This window comes from Scyliorhinus canicula, chromosome 16 (assembly GCF_902713615.1).
Source record: "Scyliorhinus canicula chromosome 16, sScyCan1.1, whole genome shotgun sequence".
NCBI lineage: Eukaryota > Metazoa > Chordata > Chondrichthyes > Carcharhiniformes > Scyliorhinidae > Scyliorhinus > Scyliorhinus canicula.
The window spans coordinates 17,232,082-17,248,614 of record NC_052161.1 but is presented as its reverse complement, the minus strand read 5'-3'; the positions used below and the strand labels follow the sequence as shown (position 1 = coordinate 17,248,614).

At 42.1% G+C, this 16,533-nt stretch overlaps 1 protein-coding gene across 1 annotated transcript in view; it reads right to left on the bottom strand.

Moving 5' to 3' along the window:
- Positions 1-3,341: 3,341 nt before the first annotated feature.
- smc3 (structural maintenance of chromosomes 3) overlaps positions 3,342-16,533 on the bottom strand; it is a 79,932-nt gene continuing 66,740 nt past the window's right edge. Inside the window, exons 22-26 of the mRNA XM_038774108.1 lie at positions 13,048-13,260; positions 10,052-10,222; positions 9,276-9,453; positions 6,063-6,169; positions 3,342-3,881 (exon numbers count right to left, since the gene is read on the bottom strand). Coding sequence (XP_038630036.1) covers positions 3,810-3,881; positions 6,063-6,169; positions 9,276-9,453; positions 10,052-10,222; positions 13,048-13,260 — 741 coding nt within the window. The 3' untranslated portion in view covers positions 3,342-3,809. The remainder of the gene's footprint in view (positions 3,882-6,062; positions 6,170-9,275; positions 9,454-10,051; positions 10,223-13,047; positions 13,261-16,533) is intronic.

Here is a 16,533-nt window from a genome sequence, read left to right as displayed (position 1 = left end):
GTGGGAATTGTATAAATCTCAGGAAATACATTTGACAGTAGTCTTACTGTGTCACGCTGTGGTTCTCAACAGCCAGGCTAAGAGCAGCAAGAACATTGTCAGCAACATAAGTTACACTCATTTAATGGGTTCTCTGGAAGTCAATTTACCTACTGTGCTTGGCCTTTTTACGCATTAAATAGACCATTTGTGTCTAATATATGCTGTCAAGGTCCTCAAAGAAAAGGAAGGTTCAAGAATTGAGTAAAACAAAGATGAAATAAAAGATTTGTATAAAATAAAGTGAAGAATGGAATTGCATCTGTTTGAAGGGGGTCTTTGATATGCAAATTAGCTTAGCAGCAGGAAAACAAATGCTTACCTAAGTGTTGTCTGGTGAATTATCACACTTCAAACAGTTTATCATTAAAGCGTTTACCCTGGTGCTCTGTTAACGTTTACCACCAAATCTGGGTCAGATCAATCTTGGCAGTTAGTGTTTCCCCCATCTTAAATGTTAACAGAGAGGCTATAAGCATTCACCATTATTAAAGTGTAAATCTTCCAGCGGCCATACGCAGAAATCAGGATGTTGCTGTACAAGGTGCCTTGCTCCTCATAGTTGCCCAATTTAAATTAACCATTAATTCTTAGAAAATACACAAAGTCTTTGGTCTTTAGCTGCCCAATAAGTCAGTTTTGTAAATTTAAACATTTTAATAACAATAACTATAATTAATTAGGCAGCAAATACAATTGGTTAACTATTATCTAATTACTAAACCCACTCTTTAACTCGTCCACCCTCCACATACATGTCATAGAGGGAAAAGAGGGGTGTAAAAAAAAAATGCAAAAGGATAAAAGTCTGTTTCAGATGGATGGCTTCCAGTTGGATGAGATCTTTGCTCTCAGTCTGTAATGGTTTTCACTGTAGGTTCATCAGGATCTCAACTTCTCTGCAGTTTCAAAAACCAGCAGGCAGGAAACCTTTTTTTGAGAGGGGGGGGGGGGGGGGGGGGGGGGGGGAAAGAAAGATAGCAAGGAGAGCAAGAGGGAGAGAGAACTCAGTTTATTCTCTCAGCCTCCAGGTGCATTTTCTCCTCTTCTTTGGTCCCCTGAAAAGATCCTGCCCGGGCAGTACCCAATCAGTGTCGGTCGTCAGGCAGAATACAGTCTTTGGTCAATCCGTTGACCACCAACCAACCAATCTAACCTAATTCCTCTGATCTCTCGGGTGCCAGAAAGTCTTGAGTTCTTCTGTTTAAAAGCTAAATCTCCATAGCACAGTGAACTATTTTGCAAATTTTGGGTCCCTCACTGCCTCTGCTCAACTTAAAGGTCCTTGGGCAGCACAGTGGGTTAGCACTGCGGCCTCACGGCGCCGAGGTCCCAGGTTCGATTCCGGCTCTGGGTCGCTGTCCGTGTGGAGTTTGCAGATTCGTCCCTTGTGTGCGTGGGTTTCGCCCCAACAACCCAAAAGATGTGCAGGGTAGGTGGATTGGCCATGCTAAATTGCCCCTTAATTGAAAAAAATAATTCTAAATTTTTTAAAAACCCCTAAAAGTCCATTAAATATCCATGGGTCAAAAATGGTCATGACAAAATAAATCTGAAATAAGGGAATCAATAGGAAGAGCACCTTGAGTAGCCTTTCATTTCATGGGCGGAATTCTCCGACCCCCGCAGGGTCGGGGAATCTCCCGGGGCCGGCGTAAAGTCCGCCCCCACCGTGGCCGGAATTCTCCACGGGGAATCGGCGGGGGCGGTAATCACGCCCTGCCGGTCGGTGGGCCCCCCACGGCGATTCTCTGGCCCACGATGGGCCGAAGTCCCGCCGCTGTCAGGCCTCTCCCGCCGACGTGGTTTAAACCACCTCTGTGCCAGCAGGAGCAGGCGGCGCGAGCGGGCCCCGGGGGAGGGAAAATCGGACCACGGGGGGCGCTCCCACGGTGGCTTGGCCCGCGATGGGGGCCCACCGATCGGCGGGCGGGCCTGTGCCGTGGGGGCACTCTTTTTCTTCCGCCATGGCGGAGGCGGAAGAGACCCCCCTCCACCGCGCATGCGCCAGTGGTGATGTCAACGGCCGCTAACGCTCCGGCGTATACGCGGACTCACGCTGAAGGCCTTTCGGCCAGCCCCGACGCTGGGCGGCGTGGCGCCAAAGGCCGTTGGGGAGCCACACCGGTGCGGGCCTAGCCCCTAAAGGTGCGGAGAATTCTGCACCTTTGGGGAGGCCCAACGCTGGAGTGGTTGGCGCCACGCCGGGACCCCCCGCCCCGGAGGGGAGAATTTTGCCCTATATCCTTAATATTGCAAAGCATGATTTAGGATGGGGGAAAACACTAACTGCCAAGACTGATCTGACCCAGATTTGGTGGTAAACGTTAACAGAGAGGCTATAAGCATTCACCATTATTAAAGTGTGAATCTTCCAGTGGCCATACGCAGAAATCAGGATGTTGCTGTACGAGGTGCCTTGCTCCTCATAGTTGCACCATAACTGAGAGGCGCACTGCAGGGAGCTGTTTAAAACAAAGCCCCTGGACCTGGGTAGGTATGTGGCAGGGGTCCAGGGTAGGGAATGTCTCCGGAGGGCGCAAGGGAAGCAATCAGGGTCTTGGCCGATTGGCTGGGCACAGGAGTGGTCCACAGGTCACGGTCCTGTGTAAAATTGCAGCTGGATCTGGACAGGCGGTAACCCAGTCCACACAATTTCAGGATGCCCCCCACCACCCCCAAATCAGGGAAGGGTAGCATAGAAATTTGACCGAGAGAAGGTTGTTGTCCTTTCTAGTGTAAGTACATTTTTAACGGCACGGTGATTCTTAATTACTGTCAAACCTCTTTAGGACTGACTGAAAATTAGCCTTTACCAAGTGTGGAATCTCAATCTGGCAGCTTCTAATTGTAGCTGGAGATTTTTGAAAATCAACATTTCTCACATGATTTTCCTTCTGTAGCATGGATCCTATATTTCTTTTCTATTGTGCTTTCTGTGCCTGATGTAATTGAATTAATTATTCCAACTGGCTCAGATTCTGTCTGCCTCATTATTGTTTCTTCAATCTGACTGGTTAAGGAGGTACAGTTCCTCGTCCTGTTCGTACAGGCCCCAGACACCTGGAAGAGGATGACACATAAAACTCTATGGAGGCGTGTGTGCAATACCAAGTATGATGAAGCAACGGCACTGCTTGTTTGTCACTGACTGCAAAATCTGGCCCATAATGTGTTTTAGCTAAATTTAGACATTAGTACACGTTTGGAAATGGCTCCATATGCAGCCTTGCAGATGGCAGGAACAAGATTGCAGTAGAATAGGGGAATTCACTCCAACAAAAACCTCAAAACACTTAAAATTTTGCTGAAACATTTTATTGCAACCCTTTAAGACAATGAACTATTATAGAGAGGAAATGATAAAATTACATAAAGAAAAGCTATTTATTGCAACAGCAATTATAAAGAGCATAAAAACAGCAACTAGAAACTTTACAAAATCATGAGCATAGTCCAGCGTTGTGTGTGAAAGAGATCTGATGCATATTTTTATTTTTAAAAACGTATAGCAACAAAGATATAATAAAAGCAAAATTTACTGGGAGGAATAGATCTACACTGGTCACTTCCTAAATGCCATGGATTCTGTAACTAAATTTATCTCAGCTTAACTTCAGAGGCAGGATAAAGAATAGCTCCAAAGTTGACCATCTGAAATGCAGTCACCACCTAGAGTTTAGTATGATGAATATGTGCATTACTTGCAGAATTCAAATCTGCAGATAAAAAGTGTACAACTTCAGGTCAATCGATTGGCTCTCGCATTTTTATCCATGTGTAGTATCATCTTCCACAAAATCTTTAGCTTGTTCAGCTGTGATCACGTCAATGTGACTGACCTGTAAAACAGACCATTTTTATAAAAATAAAGCAAAGATATACACAAATCTGAACAGAGCGATTGTAACTGAAAGAAGACATTAAAAAAACAAACAAAATAATACTATAAAGGAAGCCCCACATAAATGGGCAAGTTAAACAAAAGAAATGTGTGACTCCTTAAATATTGTAGCGATAAAATTAATGTGTAGTGCTTTTTAACATGAATTCCAAATTTCTTCAAAACATTATTGATACTGCACAAATTTATTAATGGAAAGAGAGTACTTTAACATTCACATTATGCACCTTATTAATTCTAAATCTGACAAGTTACTTAGGGGTATAATTGCTATACAAGTTACCTTTAACTTATTAAATGCTACAAATCAGGGAAAGAGGAAAATAAATTATGCAAATCTGAGCAGGTACAGAAGGCAGTAAAGAAGGCAAATGGTATGCTGGCCTTCACAGCGAGAGGATTCGAGTACAGGAGCAGGGATGTCTTGCTGCAATTATGCAGGGCCTTGGTGAGGCCACACCTGGAATATTGTGTGCAGTTTTGGTCTCCTTATCTGAGGAAGGATGTTCTTGCTCGACAGGGAGTACAGCAAAGGTTTACCAGACTGATTCCTGTGATGGCGGGACTAAGGTATGAGGAGAGATTGAACCAGTTAGGATTGTATTCGTTGGAGTTCAGAAGAATGAGGGGGGAACCTCATAGAAACCTCTAAAATTCTAACAGGACCGACAGGATCGATGCAGGAAGGATGTTCAGGATGGTGGGTGTCCACAACCAGGAATCACAGTCTAAGGATACGGGATATACCATTTAGGACAGAGATGAGGAGAAATTTCTTCACCCAGAGAGTGGTGAGCCTGTGGAGTTTGTTACCACAGGAAGTAGCTGAGGCCAAAGCATCGCATGTTTTCAAGAAGCAATTAGATATACCACTTAGGGTGAAGGGAATCAAGGGATATTGGGGAAAGCGGGATTAGGCTACTGAATTGGATGTTGTTCAGCCATGATCATAATGAATGGCGGAGCAGGCCCGATGCGCCGAATGGCCTCCTCCTGCTCCTATTTTGTATGTTTCTGTGGTGAAAACCCAGTTAATTGAGGCAATTAATTATCTTTGGAAAAACAAGTCATATGGATGTTCAGAGTTTCCTTTTTACAGAACTAACCCAATCAATAACAGTCCATTTTTTGAAGATAACTTAAAATATGGTAAAACAATTGTAATATCGGCAACTTGGTCTTTCCATGGTCTAGAGCTTGATACGGCTCAGCTTAGCCATTCACTACTGGGTCTCCAGTTTTGGAACATGTCAGTCACAGCGCGGGTCGCACTGTGGCGATAGGTGAAGCCTGCCACCTCTACGCAAATACTAACATTCAACAGATTATGTTCCACAGCATCCTCCAGAATCCAGCTAGACCACGAACTGACGCTGGTGCAGCAGTTATACAAGAAAAAGTTGAGAACAAAGTTCACTCTGAACAACCATTTCAAGGCTGGTCAGGATAGACTTTTTTTTTTAAATGGGAAGCATACTTTTCACTGCAATTCTCCATTACTCCCAAAAAGGGGAAGAAATACTCCCACTGACAATTCAAAAGTCTTTTCAAACAAGCAACAACACTGAGCTTCTAAAACGTTCCACACGCAAATAAAACATAATTGGGGAATTTATTGTGAGACCTCTTAATCCAAAATCTATGAAACTAAAAACATATTCAATACACTTAAAAAGCGAGTGGCATAAGTTCAACAACTAGCACCTTTTATATTTCAGAAGACAAAAATCAAATTCAAAATGCATTCTTATCCAAAATCAATTGTAAATCAATTGTAGGATGTATTCTGATTTCCATGCTACAATTAAATTATTCTTTGCGATAGTTAGTTCTTACACTGGATTAGGTGCCAGAGAAGGCATGTTAAAAGTGCTCCTTGAAGTGGAGTGCTTTAAGCTCCAACGCATTGTATTAATCAGTCGCAGGATTGAAGCATGTAGGTACTGTGTGCCATAGAGTAAACTCCTGTTCAGAATTACCTTGCTATTCAGTTCAGACCAAATAGCTTTCCATTTTAAAATATATATATATTTTTAAACCGACCAAATAGCTTTCCCAATAAATCCGGAATACAAAAAAGAATAGATTATGCCATCCAATTCACATGGTGTGAAGTTACCTTGTTCCTGAATTTCACTCCATAAAACTTGTCTGCTGATTCAAGCAATTCTGGCCTGAATGTAGTGGTAATGAACTGGGCGTGTGCAGAGAGTTCAGAAATCATATCTATTGGGGAAAATTTGGAAAAAAAATTATAGTGAGGAAAAATGTACACGATTCAACTTTATAAAGGCAGGAAGTAATAAGCGAGACTACTACACATTAAGAAGTAAACTAAACTTTTATGAAGTGGACCTGACACACTGAATCAGAGCAGCCACTTTGCAGCTGGCATGTGAAGTATTTATTAACTCCAACACCTGGGCTCAGCCACTGAGGGGCCATCGTGGCAGCATGTCTGACAGATCAATTCAAACCAACGCGCAGTCACAAGTTTGCGAGGTTTGTTTATCAAGTGCCGGAAAAGCAAGGCGACAGGTCCACTTCACCTTGCTTTCCGTATGATATGGGCAGCCACAAGTGCACGCCCCAGATCAGGCCCTTTGCAAGTGGACCTGTAACAACCAAAAAAAAATCCAGCAAATTGATGGAGAGCTGCATCAAATTATTTATGGTAACTAGCAATTCTTTTGTCCATGGGTATGAATAAATAAGGTCAATGAATAGACAGCTGAAGAATCCTTGCTGAAATTTCCTCCCTGACCAAGATGCCATATGACCCCAATTTCCATTGCAGCATGAAGAAACCTAATCCACCTTGTCCCCGCGCAGGCTCTTTGAAATAGATATCCAATTAATTCCACTCCCCTACTCTTTTTCCACAGCCCTGTAAATATTATCCATTTTCCTTCGAAAGTTAATGTTGAGATTCATTCCACCACAGGCAGTACATGACAGATCACAGCCAACTCACTGTGTATAATAATATGCATGCCACCTCTGGTTCTTTTTACCCATCACAGTAAACCTTTCCACGCTGGTTACCAACCTTTCTGCTACTGGAAGCAGTTTCTTATTTGCTCGTTTCATCATTTTGAACACCTCTATTAAATCTCCTCTTACCCTTCTCCGGTAAGAAATGAAATGAAAAGAAAATCGCTTATTGTCACGAGTAGGCTTCAATGAAGTTACTGTGAAAAGACCCTAGTCGCCACATTCCGGCGCCTGTCCGGGGAGGCTGGTACGGGAATTGAACCGTGCTGCTGGCCTGCCTTGGTCTGCTTTAAAAGCCAGCGATTTAGCCGAGTGAGCTAAACCAGCCCCTTAGTGAGCTAAACCAGCCCCTTGCACCAGTGCCAACGCACTCTAAAAATGAGTAGCAACCTGACTTTTAAGACCACTGCCATCATTCACTGGATAAACTGGGCACTTTAAAAAAAAGAAATACTGACCAGGAAACCTTTCCAAGTGATTTTCTGTCATCTGCAATCATAAAATTAAAACTAAATTGTTTCTTTACCCATTAGGCCGCTGTTGATGCCATCCGAATGATGTATTGTTTGTGAAGAAATAGGTACATGATGTCATCTATAACATTAAGTATCTCTTCACAGCTGGCAACTTTATGTAATGGTGAACGCTAAATTTTAAATGACGATTAGGACATTTTTCCATTGTTCAAACTGCCTCCTGGGAGGGAGCTCCACCTGGTGGTAGAGCAGATCAGAAATGAGGATGCTTGCTGCCTACAATCTTCTGACTGTTTAGGTTAAATGATCGCAAATTCATGTGCAGTAAATCCCATGTCTCACTCCTAATGGTCAAGTTTCGCCATTAGGATCGGGGAATTGTGAAACTACCCGTTATAGGTTAGCTACAAGTGTACTCTCCATCTGTCTCACAGCTTTAATTGCCTCAAAACCCAAATTAAACTGTAACGACAGTTTTTCAAACAAATGGAGAGGTAGTAACAAACTCATTTTTATTATGCCTGCCCATTCCAAAACCGAATTATATTTTATTTCTTAAGGGTTGAAATCCAGGACAGTTTAGGGATTGTTAACCACTCACTTCATTGGTGTAGTTACAACTGTAATAACTTGCATTCATACGACACTCCCACATGTAATGTGAAATAATACATCTGGCCCATGAAAATGTGAACTGTAAAACACACTTTCAGGGCATTTAAGAACATAAGAACTAGGAGCAGGAGTAGGCCATCTGGCCGCTCGAGCCTGCTCCACCATTAGATCATGGCTGATCTTTTGCGGACTCAGCTCCACTTTCCGGCCCGAACACCATAACCCTTAATCCCTTTATTCTTCAAAAAACATCTATCTTTACCTTAAAAACATGTAATGAAGGAGCCTCAACTGCTACACTGGGCAAGGAATTCCATAGATTCACAACCCTTTGGGTGAAGAAGTGCCTCCTAAACTCAGTCCTAAATCTACTTCCCCTTATTTTGAGGCTATGTCCCCTAGTTCTGCTTTCACCCGCCAGTGGAAACAACCTGCCCGCATCTATCCTATCTATTCCCTTCATAATTTTAAAATTTTCTATAAGATCCCCCCTCATCCTTCTAAATTCCAACGAGTTGGTTCAAGTTTAATCTGATCCGGTCTTAAAATACACAGATCAAATCATTGGCATAACTGTTCAACACCAGGAAAGGATCAATACCACAAAACAAGTTAACCTTTCGGCAAACTAGGTAAAAGGTTTCATGAAATGATACCAGCAAAGTTCAGGAGAATAAACTTATTTCTCTCCCATAAAACCTTTTCCAACACAAAAGAGCATTTACTGCAATGCAAACCTGAGCTCAAGCATGCAACAGCATAGTGAATCTAAAAGGTTTACTTGCTATAAGTTTGTACATGTGCCACTTCATAGCCACCACAATTTAAGCAGTGGCCTTACCTATGGTAACGTTTCCTATCTCATTATTAGCTCAAACAACAATTTTAAATCTGAGATTGACAGAATTTGTTCGACAGGGATACAAACATGGATTGAGCCAAGATATGTGGACAGAGTTACTTGACAGGCAGGATGACACTGAAAGGCTCAAGGGACTGAATATACTTGAGTAGCATCGCACCACATGTTTGCCATTCCCTTCAGTAGCGTCACACAAACTTACCTCAGCACCGGGCGACAGTAACGGGCAGCTCCACAACAGTCCCAACTTAAAAACTCTCAGTTGGGTCTTAAATATTTCTATTATTCCTGTTGCTGGATCAATAGACATAGACAAACTCACAACAGACATGAAGCATTCTTACACTCAAAAAAATCACAAAGGCATTTCTTTGGGAACATTTACCTGAAACAGCTTTTCTGTGCTGAGCATCCAGCGCCTGGTCAATTTCATCAAAGAGGTAAAAGGGAGCAGGGTCACATTTCTGAATGGCAAAGATTAAAGCCAGTGCCACTAGAGATTTCTGACCCCCAGAAAGCTGCTGCATTTCTCTCATTTCTCCTTGCTTCCCTGTAAAAGATACCTGACAACAAAGATAGAGAACAGCAAATGCTTGTCAAAGGATTGAAAAACCTGTCACACATGCAGATATGCAAAGTACTTAATAACAGTATATTTTGGGCAGCCGAGTCTTACACTCTGTGGTTAAGTTAAAATAAGCAAATCAGAAGATGGAACAATTTAAATGTTGTACTTAAAGATCTCATCACCTTCAACTGTGTTGAAGGAGTTAACAACTTTTGAGACAACCCCAGGGCTCATCCTGATTAGGTAGAATCCAGAAAGATTAATTAGATATCAGATGTTCAAAATGTTTAAAGGAGCGATGTCTTGAAAGGTAGCAAATTTTGGGGTTCAAGTTTTCCAGAGGATGATGCATTCTTATAAAGTCTTGAATCTAAGTTTTGTATGGCAAACTGATCAGATTTCTGGCATAGTTTCACAAATAACTTCAACATGGTCAAATTTGTAAAACTGAATTGCCAGTTCACCTGTCAGAGAATAGAGAAACAACTACAATAGATTTAATTCTGAAAACTGTGAAGGATCTCACTATAAAAAAAATAAATGATTGCAAGCTTAGAAAAGGATTAAACTGCAGAACGCAGTCCATTACTGACCCGAATTCCAACTCCTGTGAATTGGTCAACAGACGGAACACTGCTCTGAGATGCGCTACCTTCACCCTCATCCTGTGACTGGCTTCCTTCCACATCGCCTTTCTTCATAACCAGTGATGCTTTACCACCCGGCACCAACTTGGTGAATACCTCACTGAAATTCTTAGACACCTGGTCACAGAAACATCATGATTCAGCAGGCAAGAATATTTTATTGAAGGAAAAAAAATGTGATGCAAATCATACATTCTTCTTTTTCTAACTTATAGACATGCAAAGTCAATGCATTAAGAACATACAAGTTCCGGAGACTGGTGCTTTCGAAACAAAACTTGGTGAGATGAGGTGAGCAAAGTACAATAAAATTTGGTGAAACATCGTGGCCTTAAAATCTAAAAGGTTTGCACCATTAGCAAGCGATTACTGTGCAGAACATCTTCAACTGGAACTAAAAACAGCACAGATCAATAGAAACAGCTTAGTTAATGCACTTGCATATTCCCCCATTAGAGAAACATTAAGCGAGAGCTTTGGGAAAGTAAGAGCTTGAATAAGCACAAGTATCTACATCACGGACTGCATAGGGCAGTACAAATAAGTGTATGGCTGACTATAAAGGTTTAAGTTTACATGATCTGCATCATTCAAAACATTTTTTAAAAGTCAATTATGGGGTGGGGGCTTCACAGGCGAAGTCAGCATTTATTGCCCACTCCTCATTGCCCTGGTGGTGGTGGTGATGAGCTGCCTTCTTGAACCGTTGCCGTTCATGTGGTGTAGTACACCCAGTGCTGTTAGGGAGGGAGTTCCAAGATTTTGATCCAGCGACAGTGAAGGAAAGGCGATATATTCTAAGTCAGGATGGCGAGTGATTCCAAATGATAATTCATTTTTTCATTCAGCCATGTTTGTTTATAGCTTTTTAAAACAAATTAATGGGGCATTCAAGCATACAACCACAGGCTACTTTATGAAGATTTTGGTCATCATCAGAGCAAGTGGAAAGCACGCGAAACAATTAATATAACTAACAAACCTACTGATTTAAAGAAAAAACAATAATTCCAGTCCCCACCCTCCAAAGGAAGTGGAATGATTCAGGCCGATTCTTTGTAAATCAGGTAGTCATTGGTCCCTTGCCTAGTGACCATTATGTATGACTGAGCTTCGGCAATAAATGTGGGTAGGTTATTCAAGCATGGGTAAATACAGCTGAGTCCAATCTTGGCTCATTTTTAAAAATTCATTCTCACCATGTGAGCATCATTGCCAAGGGCTGCATCAGTTGTCTATTCTTAAAAGGTGAAGGCAGGCTTTCTTTATGATTATCGCAGTTTGATACCACTGAGTGACTTGCTAGACCACTTCAGAATGCAGTCAAGAGTCAGCCATCTTGGTGTGGGTCTAGGGTTACATATAGGTCAGACTGGGTAAGGAACTGGTCGTGACATCAGTGAACTAATTGCATTTTTATGACAATCCAGCAGCTCCACAATTGCTGTTACAAGTAGCAGCTTTTTCTTCCTAGGTTTTAAAAGCCGAATTTAAATTGTCAATCTGCCACGGTTGGAATTGAGCCTTCTTTTCCTGGATTATTCATGCATTTCAAGTCTAGTAACATTACCAATACACCACCACACTACGTATCCAGTGGATTATATTGGACTATCTGAGAAGAATTTTAGCCAATTTTCCCCTACCTAACTACTCAATTACAGCACATCTAATACTTCAACTGCAATCAGCCAACACAACAGAGACGAGATTGAGCAGTGATCTCACCAGCTAAGCCATTCACTGGACAGACTCACCGAGGCATTGAGGGAAGCTAGTTGCTTTTAAAAGTGATCATACTGACATGGCTGCTCCTGGAGCTTTACACTCAACCCTTTTTGCTCTGATAACAATGGAGCAAATGCAAAGTTGAGACCCCGTCAGGGTACAGCTTCTGCCCATCATTGATTTTATGATCAGTTTGTTTAAAATGATCTTCCCTTTACTTCACTTATTTTCTATTTTTTTGGAAGAGTGAAAGAAACACTGGGCTGCATTCTCCCAAAATAGGACTATGAACCCACACCGACGTAAAAACTGTGGAGTTTTACTCCAGAAAGTCTGAGAAACAAGTTGAGCTAATTCAATGCCGTGCAGGAGGCTAGCAGGGGTCTGGAGTGATTCTCGCAGTTTTAGCTGCGGATAGGGGCCCCGCACTTCTGGTTTGGAGTCCGCGCAGGCGCACGGCGGTGGCCTCCAGCAGCCGCGCCGAGCTCCATGGCGGACTCAAACCGCGGAGCCAGACGAAAAATGAGACCCCACCCCCGATCGGCCACATGACCCAGCATCAAACTGCACGGATCTAACCCCCAGCCGCCTGGAAGGCCCCAGCTGCGCGGTGTATTCCACGGTCACGCCGACTTTCGGGCCCCAGAGAATCGCTGAACCAGCGCCGGGCCCGATTACGGCATGAAAGTAGATTGTCCCTCGCCGGACACGATTTCGGCGCTGCGGAGAATCCAGCCCACTGTTTCTACCCCGCAGTGTATCCCTTAGATCAAGGATTATATCTGGAAGCTGTTGTGATTTTAACCAGAGTAAGCAGTGGAATTCTCAAGCCATCGACACACGCTCTTCATGCAAAGACTATTTTGCACTATTGGGAAACATTACATTGAAATGAAAGCTATAGAATAATGAAAACTATCAGCAAGATTAGCAACTACTGTTATTGTGAATTAGTTCCCTAGTAATATTAAACTTTGCAAGACATCTAAAAAGATCTTCGTATTTTTAAACAATCAGAAATTGTGGCTGAGTTTTTACCCATTTCCACAAACCAGTTAATTTTACAGCAGGACTGATAAATGGTCTCTTGACCTGAAGCATTAATTCTCGTTTCCCCAGCCTGCTGAATTTGTCCAGCATATTTTTGTTGCTATTTCAGATTTCTAGCATCCCAGAGTATTTTGCTTTCGGGTTCACTTTACGCCGTGTCTTACCTGTTTGAAGGTAAGCTGTATGGCTTCATACTTTCTCAACTCCAGTACGTTCATAAGTTCCATGATGGATTTGTGGCCACGGTCAAGCTCCTCTTGCCGTTTCATAAGTTTTTCCTTCTGTTCCGAGAAATTCACAAACTGGTCCAAGGCTTTCTTGTTGACGTGGCTGTACTTCTTCAACTCCTGATTACACTGTTCCAACTTGCGAAACAGCTGTGGATGAAAGGATGCAAACAGGAAACACAAAGAAAAAGGCAGAAAAAGGCTTAGAAAAGTCAAAACGGCAACTATAGATTACAAATCTTTGTCAAACTGAAAGCCAGCAATCTCAGTCACATTCACATGACAGACTACGTTACAGGTACTCACAAGCACAACAAGCTCTACATTACTATCTTTAACTGAAAGAAAATTAGAATGTATTTAGTTATTTTTAAATCTCTTCCAGAATTACAGGTAAACCCATTCTGCACTTCAGCTTCAGACAGGATGAACCATCCACCAGAATGAGTTCTGTCAAGCATGACCCGACCATGATCTCAAAACGTTGTCAGGCGAGATCCAGATAGAATGTATTTCTCAGAACCAAACTGCAGAAAGGAGAGAATGAGGAATACCCCACTCAAAGGCCCGGAGAAATATTTTGACGGAATTACCTCCAGGAATATTTGTTAATTAAATAAGATATGCATGGAATTGACTGGATGGCACGGTGGCACAGTTGTTTGCACTGCTGCCTCGCAGCAGTCCCGGATTCAATTCTGGCCTCAGGTGACTGTGTGGAGTTTGCACGTTCTCCCCGTGTCTGCGTGGGTTTCCTCCGGGTGCTCCGGTTTCCTCCCACAGTCCAAAGATGTGCAGATTAGGTTGAGTGGCCACGCTAAATTGTCCTTAGTGTCCAAAAGGTTAGGTGGGGTTACTGGGATAGGTAGAGCGAGGGCTTAAGAACAGTGCTCTTTCCCAGGGCCGGTGCAGACTCGGTGGGCCGAATGGCCACCTTCTGCACTTTAAATTTGATGATTCTATAACTGAAAACGGTCATATGGTGGATATATGCATATACATGATGCAAATCAGTAGCCTTTATGTAGCAAATTTAAAATATATATGCGAGATACAAAACAATTCAGTTGCTTTTAGGTTTGAAAAGTAGGCTTATCTCAGTTACTTTGCAATATTATTATACTTCAAATCATTACAGGTCACACATGTGTAATACAATGTAGATTCTCAGTTATACATACTTTGTCATCTGAATATGGTCAAGATACTTCCAAACAGCTTTTAACTGCAGTCTTTATAAAACAAAAGCGTCTTGTAGCCATTGGATTTTATAATAAACATACCCCTACCCAGGAGTCTTGAAAATGTTGCTTAAAGAAAATCCATGGAATCCTGAGAGTGTAAGAGGCCATTCAGCCCACCGAGTCTGCACCGATCCTCTGAAAAGAGTACTCTACCTAGGCCCACACCCTCGCCCTAGCCCCATTGATCATGGCAAATCCACCTAATCGGCACACCTTTGGACTGTGGAAGAGAACCAGAGAACCCGGAGGAAGCCCAAGCAGACATGGGGAGAACGTGAAAGCTCTACACAGAGAAGACACCCAAGGCTGGAATTGAACCCGGGTCCCTGGCGCTGTGAGGCAGCAGTGCTAACCACTGTGCCACCCTTTAAAAACACTTTACAAATCAGTTTGAAATTTATATTAAAATAAATCATTACGATTTCTATACACCCTCTCCCGTCCCAAAATCGAAATCATGGAATATGTACCAGGTATCACCAGAAAATAGAAATTTGCCATATCATAACTTACGGACAATGGTATCAATTACCATCAGCAGGAGCACACTGCTTTGACTAATCTGATATGTTCTGAATTTTATATCTTCATAGTGGGTCTGATTTGTGTTACTTTTAATAGGATGAATAAACAAATTATAGCCATAACAGGATGACATGCCTTCAAGCAATTCCTCTAGCCCGTCATCTTAATGTATCAGCTTCTATTATTATTATTCTATGTTCAATTAATGCAGTGGAGGATTTATAACTCTTCATGGTGGATCCCCCAAAAAACTAACGTTTGTAAAAAAAAAATTAGAAACTGAAATATGAAATTCTGATTATTTTAAACATTTTTGTTCAAGCGTGCAGTGCTGATGGCACCAGGAAAACTAGCCAAGCAAATGTGCGAGGGATCTAAATTGATGCATCAGAGATGCAGTCATTTCTTCAGCAATGAGGTAATTTCAATCAGGCATTAACTCAACTCCCTCATTGCCTAGCTCAGCAATTCCCAATACTTGCTCCTTTCAATTAAGTCATCGGATCACACTGCAGAAAAAATAATATGTAATCTACATACGTCAGTTTGCTTCAAAGTTATACACTGTGTAGCAACTTTTTTTTTTACATCAAACAAAATGTAGAAAGGCGGCTTGAAATTGCCAGAAGCTTTTTCAATCAGTGCAAGGGTAGCTTTTTTTTTTAGCTTTTAGTGCACGAGAAGCATTTATTACTGCAGTTAGAAAATTGAATAGTTCAGACAGGAGCATATCCTAGCAACACAAGTGCAGCTGCATTACGGCATGTCTTGCTTTCAAGCCCAGGGATGCTAGAACAGACAGGATTGCTCGCCAGTGGGGTCATGTCACCACCCATCTGTTTGTCTCGCATGAGCATGGACACAGAGCACCCCCCTCCCTCATATTAGAATTGATGCTTGCAAATAAAAGTGTGGGTGGGGGAGACACAATTGAACAAAACCCTGCCCTAAACCATAGACTCTCAACCCTAACCACCAACACAGCACCCTATCAAGAATGTCAGGGCCAGTGAAATTCCCTCTTTCACTGATCCAGAACAGCATTGTTGGCACATAATATTTCCTACTGCAATATTTAACTAGAAAGTTGAGAATGATAAAAAAAGCAAATCATACTCACACCCTTAATGAAAAGCCACTGGCAAGAAACTACAAGTTCACAAATGGAACTAGTTCTGATATGGTAGACAAAGAATATAGACACTGTAGAAGGTGCAAAAAATATTCACCTGAACAGAGGGGTAATGCTGACCAGAAAAGATTGAACAGTATGGGTTCTTTTCTTTAGAAAAGAGAAGATTGGGCGGAGAACTTTAGGAATATGAAAGGATATTCTTTCAAATAGGGAAGATGTCCTCACTTGCAGGAGCTACCAGAACTTGGTGTGATAAGTATAGGATTGTCGCCAGCAAAAGCATGTAAAGGTTTAGCAGAACTTCGTTACCAAAAGTGTGATTAGAATGAAGAACTTGGGTACCTTGGGAAATAGTCAAGTGTTACAGCATGGACCATAGAATAGTTACAGCCACATTTCGCCCTTTGTGTCCTTGATAGAGCTCTGCAAGTTTAATTTAGCTAGTCCCCATGCCCCGTCTTTTCCCATAGCTCCTCTTCAGGTGCTTATCCAATTCAAAGATGGATTTGAAGGGAAGCT